This window comes from Quercus suber, unplaced genomic scaffold (assembly GCF_002906115.3).
Source record: "Quercus suber isolate HL8 unplaced genomic scaffold, Cork oak 2.0 scaffold_21, whole genome shotgun sequence".
NCBI classification, from domain to species: domain Eukaryota; kingdom Viridiplantae; phylum Streptophyta; class Magnoliopsida; order Fagales; family Fagaceae; genus Quercus; species Quercus suber.
The window spans coordinates 2,461,793-2,478,575 of NW_027069486.1; the positions used below are offsets into that span (position 1 = coordinate 2,461,793).

The window sequence follows — 16,783 nt, forward strand, 5'->3', positions numbered from 1 at the left end:
CGGAAGGACCACACTGCCAGCCAATAAAAAAAAGTGCCACGTGGCTATTTTTTATTCAGCTCCACATCAGCGCTTACCCATTAACTTAACCCTCGTTAACAAAACCAAACCGAGGTTAAAACTCAGCTCCACTTACCCACAGCTGGAAACCCAAAATCAAAGACTTGTTCTGCCTCAAGCTCTCACTTTTTCTTCCTTCTTCTGATATTCGCTCTCAACTCAGTGAACTCACTCTTTCTTTTTCTTTTCTTTTTTCTCTCTGTGGAAATTTTTTATTGTTGTTGTTAATTGTGATTTCTGGGATTCCGATCCACCATCGCCGGAAACCATGGGTTCTCCGGTGAGTCCTTCGTGACTCCACTCTCTCCATGCATGACCCGAGTCACCATCGCTGCCTCCAAATTTAACTCCTCTACCATGGCTTTCTCGGAAGGTACTTCCCATTTCCAATCTCTAGGTCTTTTTAACTCTTGCTCTCCGTTTGGTTACCGAGAAAATATTACAGCAAAGCAAATGAAAAAGCAGAACCGAGTTTTTTTTTTTTTTTTGAAAAGATTTTAAGTGGTTTTGGATCGGAATAACTCGCCTCAGCCGAGTTAAGCAGAATCTGAGATTAGGAGCTGTATTTTCTTCGCTTTTTTTCCTTACACTTTCTCAGTAGCCAAACAAAGGAAATAGCATAATTGTAACTGGTAGTGTATGCATATTAAAGTTGAAGCATGTGTAGAGATTGGATATATATATATATATATATCCAATGTGTATGTGAAGATATCACTATTAAAGCAATTAAGGCCTCTTTATTTATGTATTTGATGAGTTTAAGGGATCTATGAAAAATCAAGCCTTGGGGTTTTTGATTAAAGAAATAAAAAAGACATTAACTTAGACAATATACTCACATGGGCTTCACTGTAGTTGACCACATTAGCTAAACACAGCAGCAATATGAGAGAGAGTGTGACCCCATAAGCAGACATGATGGTTCTTGAAATGGGTCTCGTTGGGTTTGTGTTTTGATTAAAACAGTATATGAGAATTGCAGGAAGAGTGTGAGTGTGATTGTGTGAGAGATGGGCCTTGCTATTTTTCTAGACAGGTTTTTTTTTTTTGATTTGGTGGTGTATCATAAATAAGTATGAATGGAGTTTTGAATTTGGGGTGATGACCTGCTTTAGGTGGTGTTAAATTGTGGGGTTTTCAAATGGGTTTTCCACTATTGCTGCTGCATATTTTGAGGGTTGGAAAATGGCTTTTCAGCTTGTTGGAATTTTTATTGATGAGAGTTTTTGCTGTTTTTACTTCTTTGGTTGCACTTTGGCACTGTGATTGTGGTGGTGGTGAAGAGTCTTCACTTAAACTTGAGGGGGATGTAGGACCTTCTAATCAGTTTGTGTGGTTGTCACATTATGTGAAGCCATTATGGATTGTGAGGGCAAGGCTACTGTTCACAGCTTCTTGCAGTGTCAGCTTAAGGTGCATTGATAGAGAGGGTTTTTGTGGTTCTACAATAGGGTTGTCCACACTTAGTCTCCACCAAAGTCTCACATTTGGGTCAGGTATGCGTATTCACATGGGTTAAATTTCTGACCTTATGATATGGAGGCCCAGCCCCATACTGTTTTTATCCATTCGTTTGTTATCTGATTCTCATATATATCTTTGAAATTTTAAAAAACTTTGCTCTTACCCTTACATGATAAAACAACTTTGAATCAAGGACCTATTTTATTACATATTTACATTAACAAAAAGTCTGTAGTTTGATTATTCATTGATAACCAACTTTGAATGGATTGGTGTTTTTCTTCTTGATAATTTTCCTGATCCTTTATACATGGAGTAGCCTTTTTAGTTTGATTATTCATTGATAACCTTGATTCCTTAAAAAACTGAAGAGGATTTGCTAGCTGTAGTGTTAAAGACTAAACAATGAGAGAAACAGACATGTACTGGTGGCGGTGGTTGCTAGCTTGGACTGGAGCCGGAGCCTGGAATGGAGCAGACGACCACGAACTCACAGTGATGGTCACGTGACATAACACTACTTCGATCAAAAAACCCCTACTGTCCAAACACCATCCTCTTTTTGGGGTGGTCAAGCATATGGATCCACAGAGAAGTATACAATAAGATTACATGAAGAATCAAAGACACGGTAGAATTGCAAAACCTAAAAATAACAGCCATATATTAATGGGATATTATAGTAAATAGAGCACAACACGATGCAACAACCTTTTTTAAGTATGAGGTAACTAAAATAAAATACCGGAGTGACATCCTTAGCTAGCTTATTATCTATTCCAAACAATGTCTTTGAAAGGTTGAAAAGACCCTTCTGAACATTTGGCCAGGAGAAATATTCGAATGCCTCTTCCTGTAGAATACAAAATCAAGAAACACATAATACAATGTTGGAGTTTTTAAAAGAATATAATGAAATGGAGTGGATAGATAATAAAAAAAAATGGAAAGGAATAGAATAAAATAGTGAAATTTCTCTAGTGTGTGCTTTCAAGTTTATAAAAGAAAAAATAGAAAGGAAGAAATGTATTTTACATTTACACCCTTCAAGAAGAAAGAAACAAAATGATTGTCTTCTGTAGTTCTTCAAAGGGCTGCACAAATAGCAAAGTCTAAGGTAATCTGTGTTGAAACTTTTGGTTATTTAATAATTGTTTTGGTCTTCAAGTTTGGGGCAACTTACTTTTATCTTATTTTATGTGTTTCTAATCTATTTCACTAGGGTTATATAAATGCTGCTGTTGATAATGTGCCTTGGATGATAATGTTGCATGTTTCAATTTTTGATGATGTTATTAACAATTCTGAAAACCGAAATTTGCATAATAAATTGACTCGTGCTCGTTTAAGTTTTTCCTTTGGTGGAGATCATAATAATATTCCAATAATAGACCAAATCTTAAAGCTTAGGTTTGATAAGGCTAAGCCTCTCGAATACAAAAATTATGTTGAGGTATGTTTATATATATTTTTCCTATTATTTTTATGATTACTTTTTTATGCAAGAGTTATTGATTATTATACTTTCAGGTAAGCATGGAAGGCAAAATGGGTACTCTTGGAGAAGCAGATCAACTTATGTACGAAATTCGCCATGCTTACCATGAAGTTGCAGTTGAAGGTAGTCCAATGTATTATATTTTTAATGATTGCGAATGAGTTTTAGTTTAAATGGCACATTGTTTGTGTAATTAGAGGTATTTTCTGGTCTACTTTATGGAGAGATCATTACACAAGCAAGGTGCCATTTAAACTAAAACTCATTCATGATCATTAAAAATATAAGACATTGGACTACGTTCAACTGCAACTTCATGGTAAAGCATGGCGAAGTTCGTACATAAGTTGCTTTTCCAAGAGTAGCCATTTTGTCTTCCATGCTTACCTGAAAGTATAATAATTAGTAACTCTTGCATAAAAAAGTAATCTTAAAAATAATAGGAAAAAAAAAAATAGAAACATACCTTAGCATAATTTTTGTATCCGAGAAGCTTAGCCTTATCAAACCTAAGCTTTAAAAATTTGGTCAATTATTGGAATATTATTATGATCTCCACCAGAGGCAAGACTTAAACGAGCATGAGTCAATTTATTACTCAAATTTCGGTTTTCAGAGTTGTTGATAACATCATCAAAAATTGAAGCGTCCAATGTTATCATCCAAGGCCCATTATCAACAGTAGCATTTATATAACCCTAGTGAAATAGATTAGAAACACATAAAATAAGATAAAAGTAAGTTGCCCCAAACTTGAAGACCAAAACAATTATTAAATAACCAAAAGTTTCAACACAGATTACCTTAGACTTTGCTATTTGTGCAGCCCTTTGAAGGACTACAGCAGACAATCCTTTTGTTTCTTTCTTCTTGAAGGGTGTAAATGTAAAATACATTTTTTCCTTTCCATTTTTTCTTTTATAAACCTGAAAGCACACACTAGAGAAAGTTCACTATTTTATTTTATTCCTTTCCATTCTTTTATTATCCATCCACTCCATCTCATTATGTTTTTTTTAAAAATTCCAGCATGGTATTATGTGTCTCTTGATTTTGTATTCTACGGGAAGAGGCATTCGAATATTTCTCTTGGCCAAATGTTTGGAAAGGTCTTTTCAACCTTTCAAAGACATTGTTTGGAATAGATATTAAGCTAGTTAAGGATGTCGCTCCGGTATTTTATTTTAGTTACCTCATACTTAAAAAAAGGTGGTTGCATCGTGTTGTGCTCTATTTAGTATCATATCCCATTAATATATAGCTGTTATTTTTAAGTTTGACACACTCAAGTTGAATTCTTCATGTAATTTTATTGCATACTTCTCTGTGGATCCATATTCTCAACCACCCCAAAAAGAGGATGGTGCTTGGACAGTAGGGGTTTTTGATCGAACTGCCCACCTGGTCTACAATCTAATACCACCAATGGGGAATATTCCATCCCTACTTACATTTGAGGAGGTTGGTAAACCCAATTATATTAGCTTTTAGTTGTGGTACAATATTTTATAATTTCTAAGATTGTAAAAATAATGGAAATTTTTGGATTGTTGGGGTTTTGAAGTTTTAAATATTATTTTCTGTCAGATTCATTAATGAATTTTTGGCAGGTGTTGACTGTGTTCCATGAATTCGGTCATGCACTTTAACGTATGCTGACCAAGCAAGATGAGGGTTTAGTTTCTGGTGTACAGGGGATTGAGTGGGACGCTGTTGAATTATCTTCTCTGTTCATGGAAAAATGGTGTTATCACAAGTAAATTTGTCTTCATTGATTCTTAGCTTTGGGGAATTAAATTTCCATGAACTTTTCATTTACACAATGTATATAATAGGAACTTTGATTCATAATGAGAAAAGGATTTTCCTATATAATGCTTAACTAAGCTATCATGTTGCATGCTAGCTTTTCATTGTCTAATTTTTTCTAATGGATTCTTTAGAGATACTCTCATGAGCATTGGAAAGCATTATAATACCAAGAAGAGTATCCCTGAATCACTTTGTACGGATTAGCTTAAAAATGAGGATCTCTTCAGAGGCTTAGTCAGTCTTCACCAAGTGAGTGTATTTGTTGGTGTTATTTTTTTCTTCCTTGTTTTTTTTGCCATGTATTTGTCCTATATCCTTTGGTACTTCTGATGTGATTTTAGTTTTGGGTTTTCATTTCAACTCATTATCCATGTTAAGTGGCATTTGATGTTCCAGTTCCTATTTTGCATATCTAAACAATATACACTTTTGGTAGGTTGGGGGGAGATTGTATTGTCTTAACTGAGTGTAATTTGCATCTAAGTTTTATAGAGTTGCAGGTTAAAGCTAATAGAAATCTCTAGAATGTGCTGTTAGAGATAGAAGGCACTGCCACATAATTTGTGAGCTTGGCATTTTTATACAAGCATGATGTCTATTAGCTTGACTATAGCACAAGGAAGTTTTCCTTTATCACTTTGATTAATGCGTCTTTTTAATTTTATGGATTGGGGAATACCTGAAAATAGAAGCTTAATAAGATTGCTAATGGGTGGATATTAACATTGATTCCATATTAGCGTATTTCATGAAAGACAGGGGAAGCCAAATACTTATATATTTTTTATGGGTCTGGTGGTGTTTCAAGGTGCTCTATTGTTGTGATCCCCTCCTTTTCTGTCTTCGATTGTAAGATACAAGTGAACCTTTTTTTAGTAGGATACAAATGAACCTAGTGAGGTTTGAATCCATGATCTGACACTCTCTATCTCATTCTTATAGGAAAAGTATGATTTGAGCTAGAGCTCATTGCCAATGTCATAGGACTAATTGGGAAATTGCTTATTTGTGCTTTTGGTAAGCTTAGGGATAGGTGGATTTGTGTTTATATCTGTAGGTTGATTATACCCACAAAGGTGGGTACAATTTGTTTGAGTGGAAATATTTAAAGTTGGACTCCATCCCTTATTTTGATTATTGTCATATTTCTTTTCTTTCCAGACATTTTCTTTCCCAAAATTTTCTACTTTGAACAAGACTGAGATTATTGTTTGTCTTGATTTTAATGTTGCATTTTTGTGATGGTCACAATTATAAACCTGTGTTACTCGGTTATGGGATTATGGAAACAATAAATTGAAATTTCTATGATGTTCGTATGTATGACTGACTTTGTAAATTTCTTTGCATTTATTATAATTTTACAGGTAAGAATGGGGATTTTAGATTTGCAGTTGCATGCAATGTACATCCCTGATGGGCCAAAAACTGCCCTTGATGTTAGTAAGAGTGTTTATGAAATCACATCTGTGTACCCTATGCTACAACAAGATAGGTATCTTTGTAGCATCTCTCATATATTTACAGGTTTGTTTTCCCTCTCAAATTGACTTCTTTCTAAAATCATTTTTATTTCTTTAACTCCAGCCTAACCTATTGATAGTTTCCTTTTCATGAATATTAGATGAATATGCAGCTAGATATTATGGCTACCAAGTTCTTTTTATTTTTTTATTTTTTATTTATTCCTATATTATTCATAATTGTCTGTTGCATTCTATATGATTCTTTCGTGAATTGTGGGCAAGTTTTCTATTGTTGTTTGTATACCCTTTGTATTTTATTCCTCTTAAATTTACTTCGAAACCATAATTCTGCATTTGGCAGTGGTCTGAGATGATGGCAGTAGATGGTCTCTGCATTTGAGGCTGCTGGACTGGATGACAAGGAGGTAAGTCCAAACGAGCTGTCTAGAAAGATGCCATAGTCTTGCCACTTACCTTGATTTTTTCTATTATAGTTTCATTTACGCATATAGAATATGGTTTCTAAATAGAGCACATCATCTCCATATGCATTTGAGGCTGCTGGACTGAATGACAAGGAGGTAAGTCCAAACGAGCTGTCTAGAAAGATGCCATAGTCTTGCCACTTACCTTGATTTTTTCTATTATAGTTTCATTTACGCATATAGAATATGGTTTCTAAATAGAGCACATCATCTCCATATTATAGTTTCATTTTCTATCTGTGGCATTGCATTAAACAGAAGACTCCATCAAGACCTTTCTACTAAAACCAGAAATGATGCAGAACTTTCTGCGTAAAGGTGAGCCCCACTGCTCCAAAAATATGATGAGCAACAGGGCTCTAAAATAGACAAGCACCATAGCTCCAAAACAGAGTAGAGTGCCTAGAGTACTAGACATGGATTGACAGAACATTTCAAATGCAGTGAGGTAGCAAACCATAAGTCTAAAATCTGGCATCAAATTCTTAGAAGACATGCCAATACCAATGGCAACAGAAACCAATGAAACCCAGCTGCAAACTGAGTAAACCACCATAGCAAAAACAAAGTGCACCATCCACAGTTGCAGAAAGAGAAGTAAGCGTCCCAACAACCAAGCAACCACCGGCCCCTGTGAACCTCACAACAGATGCAGCAAGTGCAGGAAAATGCCCAGCGAAAAGATGAGAATCTCTTTCCAAATCTGTAGCACCATACCAATGTGGACAGCTTGTTTTGGGGGGGGGGGGGGGGGGGGGGAGGGGGGGGGGGGTGGTGTATTTTTCAATCTGGTCTTTATGTTTTTAATGCATTCAATTTGGTACTTTGTTTTTCAAAAAATTTCATTTTGATCTTACTAATGAAAAGGTCCATTTTAGTCTGAAATGGACCTTTTAGTTCAATAAAGCCCAGGTGTCTTTTAATTTACTATTTGTAGTCCAGGTGGTGTTGTTTTGTAAGTCTATTTTTGTAAGTTATTGCTGTCTCGGTGAACAGTGTCAACTCTGCTGCGTTTGTCTCTTTTAGTTCAATAAAGCCTTCGTATATAATTTATTTTTTTGCTTTTTGTGTGGGTTTGAGACTCACATATTTTCTAATTTTCTCTCAGAAAAAAAAAAAGAAAAAAAAAAAAAGACTTTCACATATAAGACTTTCATTTAATCTACTCTTCTGTTTTACAATCATTAAATTTTGAGAAATGCTAAAAAAGTATTAAATTTAACAATTTTTTCCCATAACTTATTGAGAAGATAAATTATTATAAAATTAAAAATGACGTAATTGGCACACCAAATTTTAAATCATTGTAGAAGTTTTAAAATTAAGTTTTAAAATTTATTTTACGGTAGTGTTAACAGTTACGGTAGTGTTGCTAAGGGCGCGCGGTGGTATAAAATAAAGTAAGTTTTTTGAGTTTTACTTATCACTTCAGTAATATTTTCAATCATCTCATTAATTTATACTAATTTGTATTAAATAGACCTTACAAAATTGCCTTAACTGGCACAATAACATTTCCTTGAATTTTACTTTTTAGTCTTACTTTTACCCGTTTATCTCGTTTTATCCACCCATGTCAATGTGAATCTCTGCAAATTTGAAATGTTTGATCGGATCGGGGGGAGTGAAATGGACATGTCATATGGCCCATGTGTTATACTTTTATTTTTATTTTCTTTATCTAGGTACAAATGTCAATAGTACATTTTTATCTTTGACTAAAAAAACAAAACTATATATATATATATATATATAATTAGTGGTAATCATGAAATGGTATATCGGTATGAATCGGTACTAAAACATTTCGTTTCTTTGACTAAACCAAAATGGCCACTGATATGGTATTGACTCCCTTGGTCACGATTGAAAGGTGTCCTAGGCGCCAACACCATGCTTGGATGATTTTTTTTTTCTTGTAATAAATTATGTTTGTAAACATCAATCCATAAATAAAAGGTTTTGTTTCTTCTCAAAAATAAAATATAAAAGGTCTTATTAATGAGTATCTTAAGGGTATAGTTTAAATATTAATAAATGATATGTAATGTACACTTTTCAAAAAAATAAAATATACATGTTAATGATTATTTACACACACAAATTTATTGTGGTTGTGTGCTTTTTTTTAGATTTATGTGTACTGTGGGTACCATAGGAGTGCTTCACACGTCCTAGGCCTGCTAGGCGTGCTTGGCATTCACCTTTGCATGCTAGGCAACCACCTACGCTGTCCTCGAATGGCCTTGCAACGTCCTAAGCTTACTTGACATTCACCTCGGATGGTGTCCTCGAATAACTAAACTAATGGTACACTACTTCTTTCGCTTCAAAGCTTATAAGGCAGCAAGTGGGGGGGGGGGGTTATTTCCTTCGATGTGGGACTCTTAGGACACCGTCCGAGGTGAATGTCAAGCATGCCTAGGACATTGCAAAGCATTCCTAGGACGTTGCAAGGCCATCCGAGGACGGCCTAGGTGGTTGCCTAGCATGTCGAGGTGAATGCCAAGCACGCTTAGCAGGCCTAGGACGTGTGAAGCACTCCTATGGTACCTATAATAAAGTTATTCGAATAACTAAACTAATGGTACACTACTTCCTTCGTTTCAAAGCTTATAAGGCAGCAAGTGGGGGGGTTTTCCTTTGATGTGGGACTCCTAGGACACCGTTCGAGGTGAATGTCAAGCATGCCTAGGACGTTGCAAGGCCATCCAAGGACGGCTTAGGTGGTTGCCTAGCATGCCGAGGTGAATGCCAAGCACGCCTAGGACGTGTGAAGCACTCCTATGGTACCCACATGTACAAATTGATTTTATTTTTTGAAAATGTATAAAAAAAAAATAGAGTTGGGTTAATGGATTCTCTTAGAACATTTATTAATGGAAGATTTAGGAATATTTTAAAACCTCTTTTATGTGGGAAATATAAAAGACTGGGGGTATGCAAACAACTTGCCAATTGACCAAAATCAACCAGATTCAATCCAACCCATTGGTTTGGGTCAGTTTTCAGGGATTAGTGGGTTAGGTTGTGAATTTTTTTTTTTTAACAATGGGTCGGGTTGGGTTCTAGCATAAGATTCACAAATCCGCCTAACTCGATTTGATCCACTTATATTTAATATATATTTAAATTTAAAAAAAATAAATTTAGTATATATTTAAAAATATATTATACAATTTTGTTATTTACTTTTTTCCCCACTTCCTAAATAAAAACCAAACCTAGGACGTTGCAAGGCCATCCAAGGACGGCTTAGGTGGTTGCCTAGCATGCCGAGGTGAATGCCAAGCACGCCTAGGACGTGTGAAGCACTCCTATGGTACCCACATGTACAAATTGATTTTATTTTTTGAAAATGTATAAAAAAAAAATAGAGTTGGGTTAATGGATTCTCTTAGAACATTTATTAATGGAAGATTTAGGAATATTTTAAAACCTCTTTTATGTGGGAAATATAAAAGACTGGGGGTATGCAAACAACTTGCCAATTGACCAAAATCAACCAGATTCAATCCAACCCATTGGTTTGGGTCAGTTTTCAGGGATTAGTGGGTTAGGTTGTGAATTTTTTTTTTTTAACAATGGGTCGGGTTGGGTTCTAGCATAAGATTCACAAATCCGCCTAACTTGATTTGATCCACTTATATTTAATATATATTTAAATTTAAAAAAAATAAATTTAGTATATATTTAAAAATATATTATACAATTTTGTTATTTACTTTTTTCCCCACTTCCTAAATAAAAACCAAATCCTAGATTCTCTTCATTTCAATTTCCTTCTTATCTCACGTTACTCTCTGTGTGCCACTCCTACTCCTATTCTTATCCCTAAATAAAATTCAAACCCTAAGTTTTCCTTATATAATTTGAGTTGGTTTGGTGTTATGCGTAGAATTATTTGGTTATAAATTTGTTCTTATTTGTGGTGGTATTGTTCTAATGCTCAATTTAATAATAATAATAATAATAATAATAATAATAATAATAATAGAAGAAAAAATGGTTCAACCCATGAGTCCAACCCGATCCACATGGGTGGGTTGGGTTGAAAAGTAACCCCCTCAACCATGATGCACACCCCTATTAAAAAAATATATCAAAAACAGGTTTTTTTTTTATTTTTTCATTAAAAATTTCTAAAAAGTTTTCTAGACCAATAATCCATTAACTTTTTCCAAACATAAAATCACTTGCCATATCAACTATTTCTAAATTGTTTGTAACTTTAACATTTTTCAATCTATAAATAAATAGGAAAAGGAAAATGCTAGCTACTAGAGATTTCCATGATTGCAATTATTTGTGGCTGAAGTGATTCTCAATTACCTCTCCATATATATATACACCTTACTTATTTTCAGGGTAAGTCTTCCCTTCCCAACTTCAAATACCAGAGATATCGATGTTTGCTGTGATCTTATTGATGGGATTGCTAGCAATAGGACGGGCTTATCGAGCCATCCGCCCACCACCTCCCAAAATTTGTGGCTCACCTGGCGGACCACCCATCACAGCACCTAGAATAAAGCTTAGGGATGGAAGGAATTTGGCTTTACAAGGAGCATGGTGTGCCAGCACAAGTGGCCAAGTATAAGATTTTCTTTGTTCATGGCTTAAGTGCTTGTAGACATAGTCCTGTGATTTTGAAAAGCCTCCCTCAAGTAATATTTCTAAATTATTATGTTCTATTTTGAAAAGCCTCCCTCAAGTACTGTACTGTGTTCATTCAGCAAAAAACAAATACTGTACTGTTTTCTTTTATTTACATTGAGTTTCTAAATTATTCTGTTCTAAAGGAAATACTTTTCAGGAATTTATTGAAGAACTTGGACTACACATTTTGTCTTTTGACAAACCCAGTTATGGAGAAAGTGGTCCACATCCAAAACAAACATTGAAAAGTTTGGCTTTAGATATCGAAGAGCTTGTGGATCAGTTGGAACTCGGTTCCAAATTTTATGTAATTGGTTATTCTATTGGGAGCCATCTGGTTTGGGGCTGCCTCAAGTACATTCCTCATAGGTATGAACTAGCTTTTATATATATATCAAAGATTTTTTTTTTTCCCTTTAACAATAAATCTGTTCTTATATGAGCACATTTTGGCAGTGTACTATTGCTAACCTTGATCCTTTTGAAGAAAAGGAAAAAACTAGACAAGAAAAAGAGGCCTGAATGAAAAAAAAAAAAAACAGCAGTATTATGTCAAATTTTCTATTCTAAACTATATTTCATTTAAATATCATTTTTTTTTCATTCATTTTTTATTATTATTTTCTCCACTTCTCAAAACATTTACCTTTCCTAAACTTTTCTAAACACTCACACAGTCACTCTCACTTTTCAAAGAAACATAAAATAAAATAATTGTTTGAGGAAACTAAAGTGTTCCCTAAATGTGGGAAGCAGTGTAGCAAGATCTTATTTTAGATAATCGGTGGGAAAGAATATGAGTGTTATTCATGAGTTCATTACCCATATTGGGCTCTTGTCTTATTTTAAGGAGACCATTGTGAATACTCTAAATAGCCACATTTCAAATACTAGTACAGAGTAGTATCTTGCTATGCCTATGTAACTATTGTGAATATATTTCGGATATGCATATAATCTTATAATGGTGAAATCTATGGTACTCTTTTTTTTTTTTTCTTTTTTTTTTTTCTATAACATACCTACTTAATCTTAAACATTAACATATGATATTACCTTATTTAATATATATTTTATGATAATAGATAAATGATTAAGACCACATAGGTATAATGCATACAAAAAAGTGTGCACCACTAAGAGCCTTATAATTTTAATTGACACCTCATAATGTTTCCAACTAAGATATTCACATTAAAAACGGTTCTCCTCCGTTATCACACACACACACACACATATAAAGTGTGTACTATTTTCAATAAAAAAAAGAGAGAGAGAGAGAGAGAGAGAGAGAGAGAGAGAAATAATGATAACTTTTATTCAATTGTGTGTATAAAGTAAGTGAATAATAATAACATTTATTCAAAAAAATAATAACATTTATTCAATTGTGTGTATGAAGTAAAAATTGGTATTAAAACACTAATTGGAATGAGTCGAATGACCCTTGGTTTTGGCAAACTTGATATGAAAATTAATGATAATATTTATTCAATTGTGTGTATATAGTAAAATTGGTATTAAAACACAATAATTAAAATGAGCCTTTGGTTTTGGGAAACTTGATATGAAATTGATTAATACAATGAATAAGATTGGTGAAAATACTATTCCATTTTTCTCTAGAACATTAAAACATAGTAAAATTGTCATGTGAAGAAAAAAATGGACATTTAAAAAAAATTAATTAAATAAAGGTTTCTAAAGAACCACGTTTCATATTAAATAACGTACATCTCAATTAGAAGTAGTTATGATGTACTATTGTTTCAATTTGAGAAAGTTGTCCTGTTATTCTGAACTCTAAAGAAAACAAATTTAAATACAAATTTGTGTAATCTGATTTTGTCATACGTCTAAAGGTTAGCAGGAGTAGCACTACTTGCGCCAATTATCAACTACTGGTGGGCCGGTGGCAAGGTTTGCCTCCCAAATTGTCTACAGAGGCTTACTACAAACAACTACCTCAGGACCAGTGGACAGTTCGAGTTGTTCATTACATACCATGGCTAACCTATTTATGGAACACACAAAAGTGGTTTCCTGCATTAAGTGCTGTAACCGGAAACCCTGATATTTTCTCTCGACAAGATTTAGAAATAATGTCTAAAAAGATTGGGACACAAATCAACAAAGTACGTAGTTGAACGTTCTCTTTTATTCGCTAAGAGTAAATATTTTCAGCCCAAAAAATTGCTTTAGGAAACTTCTATGAGTAACAACGTTGTTAACCACCTAGTTTTCTACAAATATTTCTATTGTGATCTTGCAGTTGGCACTCTCAACTTGAAGAGGAAACCGTTGTGATTTCGTAGATAACACAAAAAATTAAGTACTAGTGTACTACTATAGTATTATAAATTTAAATTTCAACTTATAATGTCTTATTGATCTAAAAGTTGGTTTTGAAATCATTTAACAGTACTTTCATAGCTGTACAACTTTTAACTATAAAAGAGCAAAGAATAAAAAGTATTCATGTTTCATAAACAACATGAGGCTATCAATAATATTAATGTTGGTTGAAACTTGTAGTGTAGTGGTAATGTGGCATGCATTTAGTGAGCCATGTCTTTATTAGATAGCAATGAGATTACAAATGTGAGGTGTTGGACATTGGTGACCCTAACAAAAGAAACTATAGTTAATAGTAGGCCATATAGGGATGGTCAACCGTGATGAAAAACTTTCTCCAAAAAAAAAAACCGTGATGAAATTAATTAGAAAATATTTTTATTCAGCTATTAATTTATATATGAGTTGTCATGAGTACACTTCAAAAAACAATCTCCTAAGAAACAAATACACATGATGATATGTAGGATCATTAATGAATAAGAATATATTGGAAGTAGCTATGGAAAGATAGGTTGGGAGAGGAAGTTTGTACATGTGGAAAGGCAAATAATGGAAGGACATATTCATATTTAGGGTTCGTTTGGATACAGTTGAAAACTGAAAACTAAAAATTGAAAACTGAAAACTGAAAACACTGTAGCAAAATAATTTTTAAATATGTAAATAGTACTGTAGGACCCATTTTTAATGAAAAAGTTGCTGAAAAGTGAAATTTGTGGGTCCGTGAACAGTAAACTTTGTGTGAAAAAGTCAAATGTTGCGACTACTGTTCAATAAACAATAGTCGCAACAGTAATGAATAGTACAAAATGCCGACTGGGAAAGCTGAAAAGTAAAAAAAGAAAAAGAAAAAGAAAAACGCAAACGTGTTTGGGAAGCGCAAAACGCACTTTCCAAACGCACACTTAATGTAGTCAATATATAGCTTTTCAAAAAGAAGCCGTACATTCAATGTGTTCCTCTAGCATCTACGTATCGTATCTGATAGTGAGAGTCAGTTATTTCATTAATGTACATCTTCTTTCCATGAGAAGTCAATCATTTAGACTTTACTTGAACTTCAATCCGTTACCCATCTCTCCTTTTGCTGTTAGAAAAAAAAATTTTTACAGAAAAACAAACATAACAAAAATAAAAAAGTTAGGGTTTTGATTGCTTAAGAACTTCTATGAGAACAAAGCGGAGGGAATATTACACAAATCTCACTCTGATTTTGGCTTCTCTCCCCAACCCAATTAGCTACTGTAAGGTTGAATTTAATTAACCATCTTGTTAGTTTTATTCCGTGCCAAATTTGCTTGTATTTTAGCATTTAGTAACCTTGTACTTAGGTGGGAATCTTATAAGGGTAGTGAGTGAGAGAGTGTGAAGAAATTCTCAAGATTGTGCAAAGAAACAGGGACTTGTGACTGGATCTTGCGGGTGGCTCGCAGCTTGCAAGTTGCCAGAAGTTGCACACGTGCCAAGCATTCCAGAAGCTGAAGAGTCACGCCAGCTGTTGCACTACAGGACAAAAGTCCCAAGCTAGCCAGACCGTTAGCTCGCGCCTTGAAATCGCGACTCAACCTAGTTGCGAGGTCAAGCCATCAGAATGCCCTGTTTGGGAAAAACTGACTCTTCGTATTCCATTCTCAACCTAGTATAAATATCCCTTATTCCCATGAAATGTAGAGAGCTTCCAGAGAGAATTGTGAGAGAGAAACCCTAGAGAAAACAAGATTGCCTCATCCACAATCTTCACCTAAGAGACTCTTCAGGTTCCTTTACTCTCTTCCTCTCCATTGATACATCCTTGAGAGGTTTTTGATCAAATCATTTTCTCACTATACACACGATTGTGAGAAGGTTCATTTGGTGCTAAGGGAAGTAGTTTGGAAGGGACCAATGATTATTGGTTGATGCTATGGTTTATAGCGGAATCCGGTAAGCTAGAAAAGAAAAAGGTTCGGCCCAACCTCGTTGGAGCAAGAAGCTTGGAGGGCTTAGGTACTTGGGTAGATTAGGCTTGGAGGGTCTATTACTGTTCATGTATCCCAACTACATTTTCTAGTGGATTATTAACTGCTTGGAGGGCGGCAGAGAGGTTTTACGCTGAGGACATCGGTTTCCTCTTCGATAACACATCATGTGTAGTCCTTGTGTTTGCATCTCTCTTCCCTTTATCTTTGCCTTTTATTTTTTGTTGTAGATGTGATTATAATTGGCTTAGATTGTTTATCAATTCTGTGTTTAGCTTATGTTCATGTTTCGCACATTAATTGTTTGATAATAAGCTTGAATTGGTTATTTGTAATTGGGGGGTCTAAACGTTCATAGTGTTTTCAACGCTATTTGAACTTTCAGCTACCTCATACTCGTCGCCGTGTCCACTCCTAGCTTCTTCCTTGTTGTCGTTGCCCCGCAAGCTGAAGATGATCATGATCACGATCATGATTTGGATTGAGGAGCTGCAAAGAGAGTCGTCAGATTCGTCGAGTTCTAGGGTCGTCGGATTCGGCCTAAGCTCAGTCTCACCGAGCCCTATCTTTCACTCTAAACCCGAGCTCAGTCTCTCTAAGCTCTCGGCTTGAGCTCTCTCTAAACCCCTATTCCCTTATCTCTCTCAAACGAACTCCATGGCTGCCCCTCTCAAGCTTACCCCTTCACATCAATGTCACATCCTCAGTAAAAACCCAGATCAACCACTATCTTTGCTTCATGGGTTTTCTTTTTTTATTTTCTTTTTTTGCTTTTGGGTTGTGGGTTTGATAATGATCTGATTATGGTAGGGTTATGGGTTGTGGTGTTGTGGATTGTGGGCAAGGTGGTGGTGGTGTTGAGTTGTGGGTTCTAATAGTAGTGGTGGTGGAGTGGGTGGACAAGAGTGAAAGAGAGGATGAAGGCGATCGGACTGCTTCGTGGGTTTCAAAGTTTTTTATTTATTTTTTTATTTTGGCTTTTTGGTTTTATTTGATTTTGGCTTGCTAGTGGTAGTTGAC

General features: G+C 34.8%; 1 protein-coding gene and 1 long non-coding RNA gene across 3 annotated transcripts; both read left to right on the forward strand.

The window, feature by feature from the left end:
- Positions 1–125: 125 nt before the first annotated feature.
- Positions 126–7,356, forward strand: LOC112037314 (uncharacterized). Of its 2 annotated transcripts, XR_010625213.1 has the most exons (5): positions 129–4,486; positions 4,636–4,781; positions 4,969–5,086; positions 6,205–6,364; positions 6,665–7,356. It is a non-coding gene; the product is annotated as an uncharacterized LOC112037314 (long non-coding RNA). The 2 variants fall into 2 exon arrangements; XR_010625212.1 differs by having other exon boundaries at positions 126–4,486; positions 4,636–5,086.
- A 3,675-nt stretch (positions 7,357–11,031) lies between these two features.
- On the forward strand, positions 11,032–13,569 carry LOC111999905 (uncharacterized). The gene is made up of 3 exons (XM_065764318.1): positions 11,032–11,382; positions 11,605–11,816; positions 13,310–13,569. The coding sequence occupies exons 1-3, from the start codon at positions 11,197–11,199 to the stop codon at positions 13,458–13,460; spliced, it is 549 nt and encodes a 182-aa protein (XP_065620390.1). The 5' UTR covers positions 11,032–11,196; the 3' UTR covers positions 13,461–13,569.
- The last annotated feature ends 3,214 nt before the right edge of the window (positions 13,570–16,783 follow it).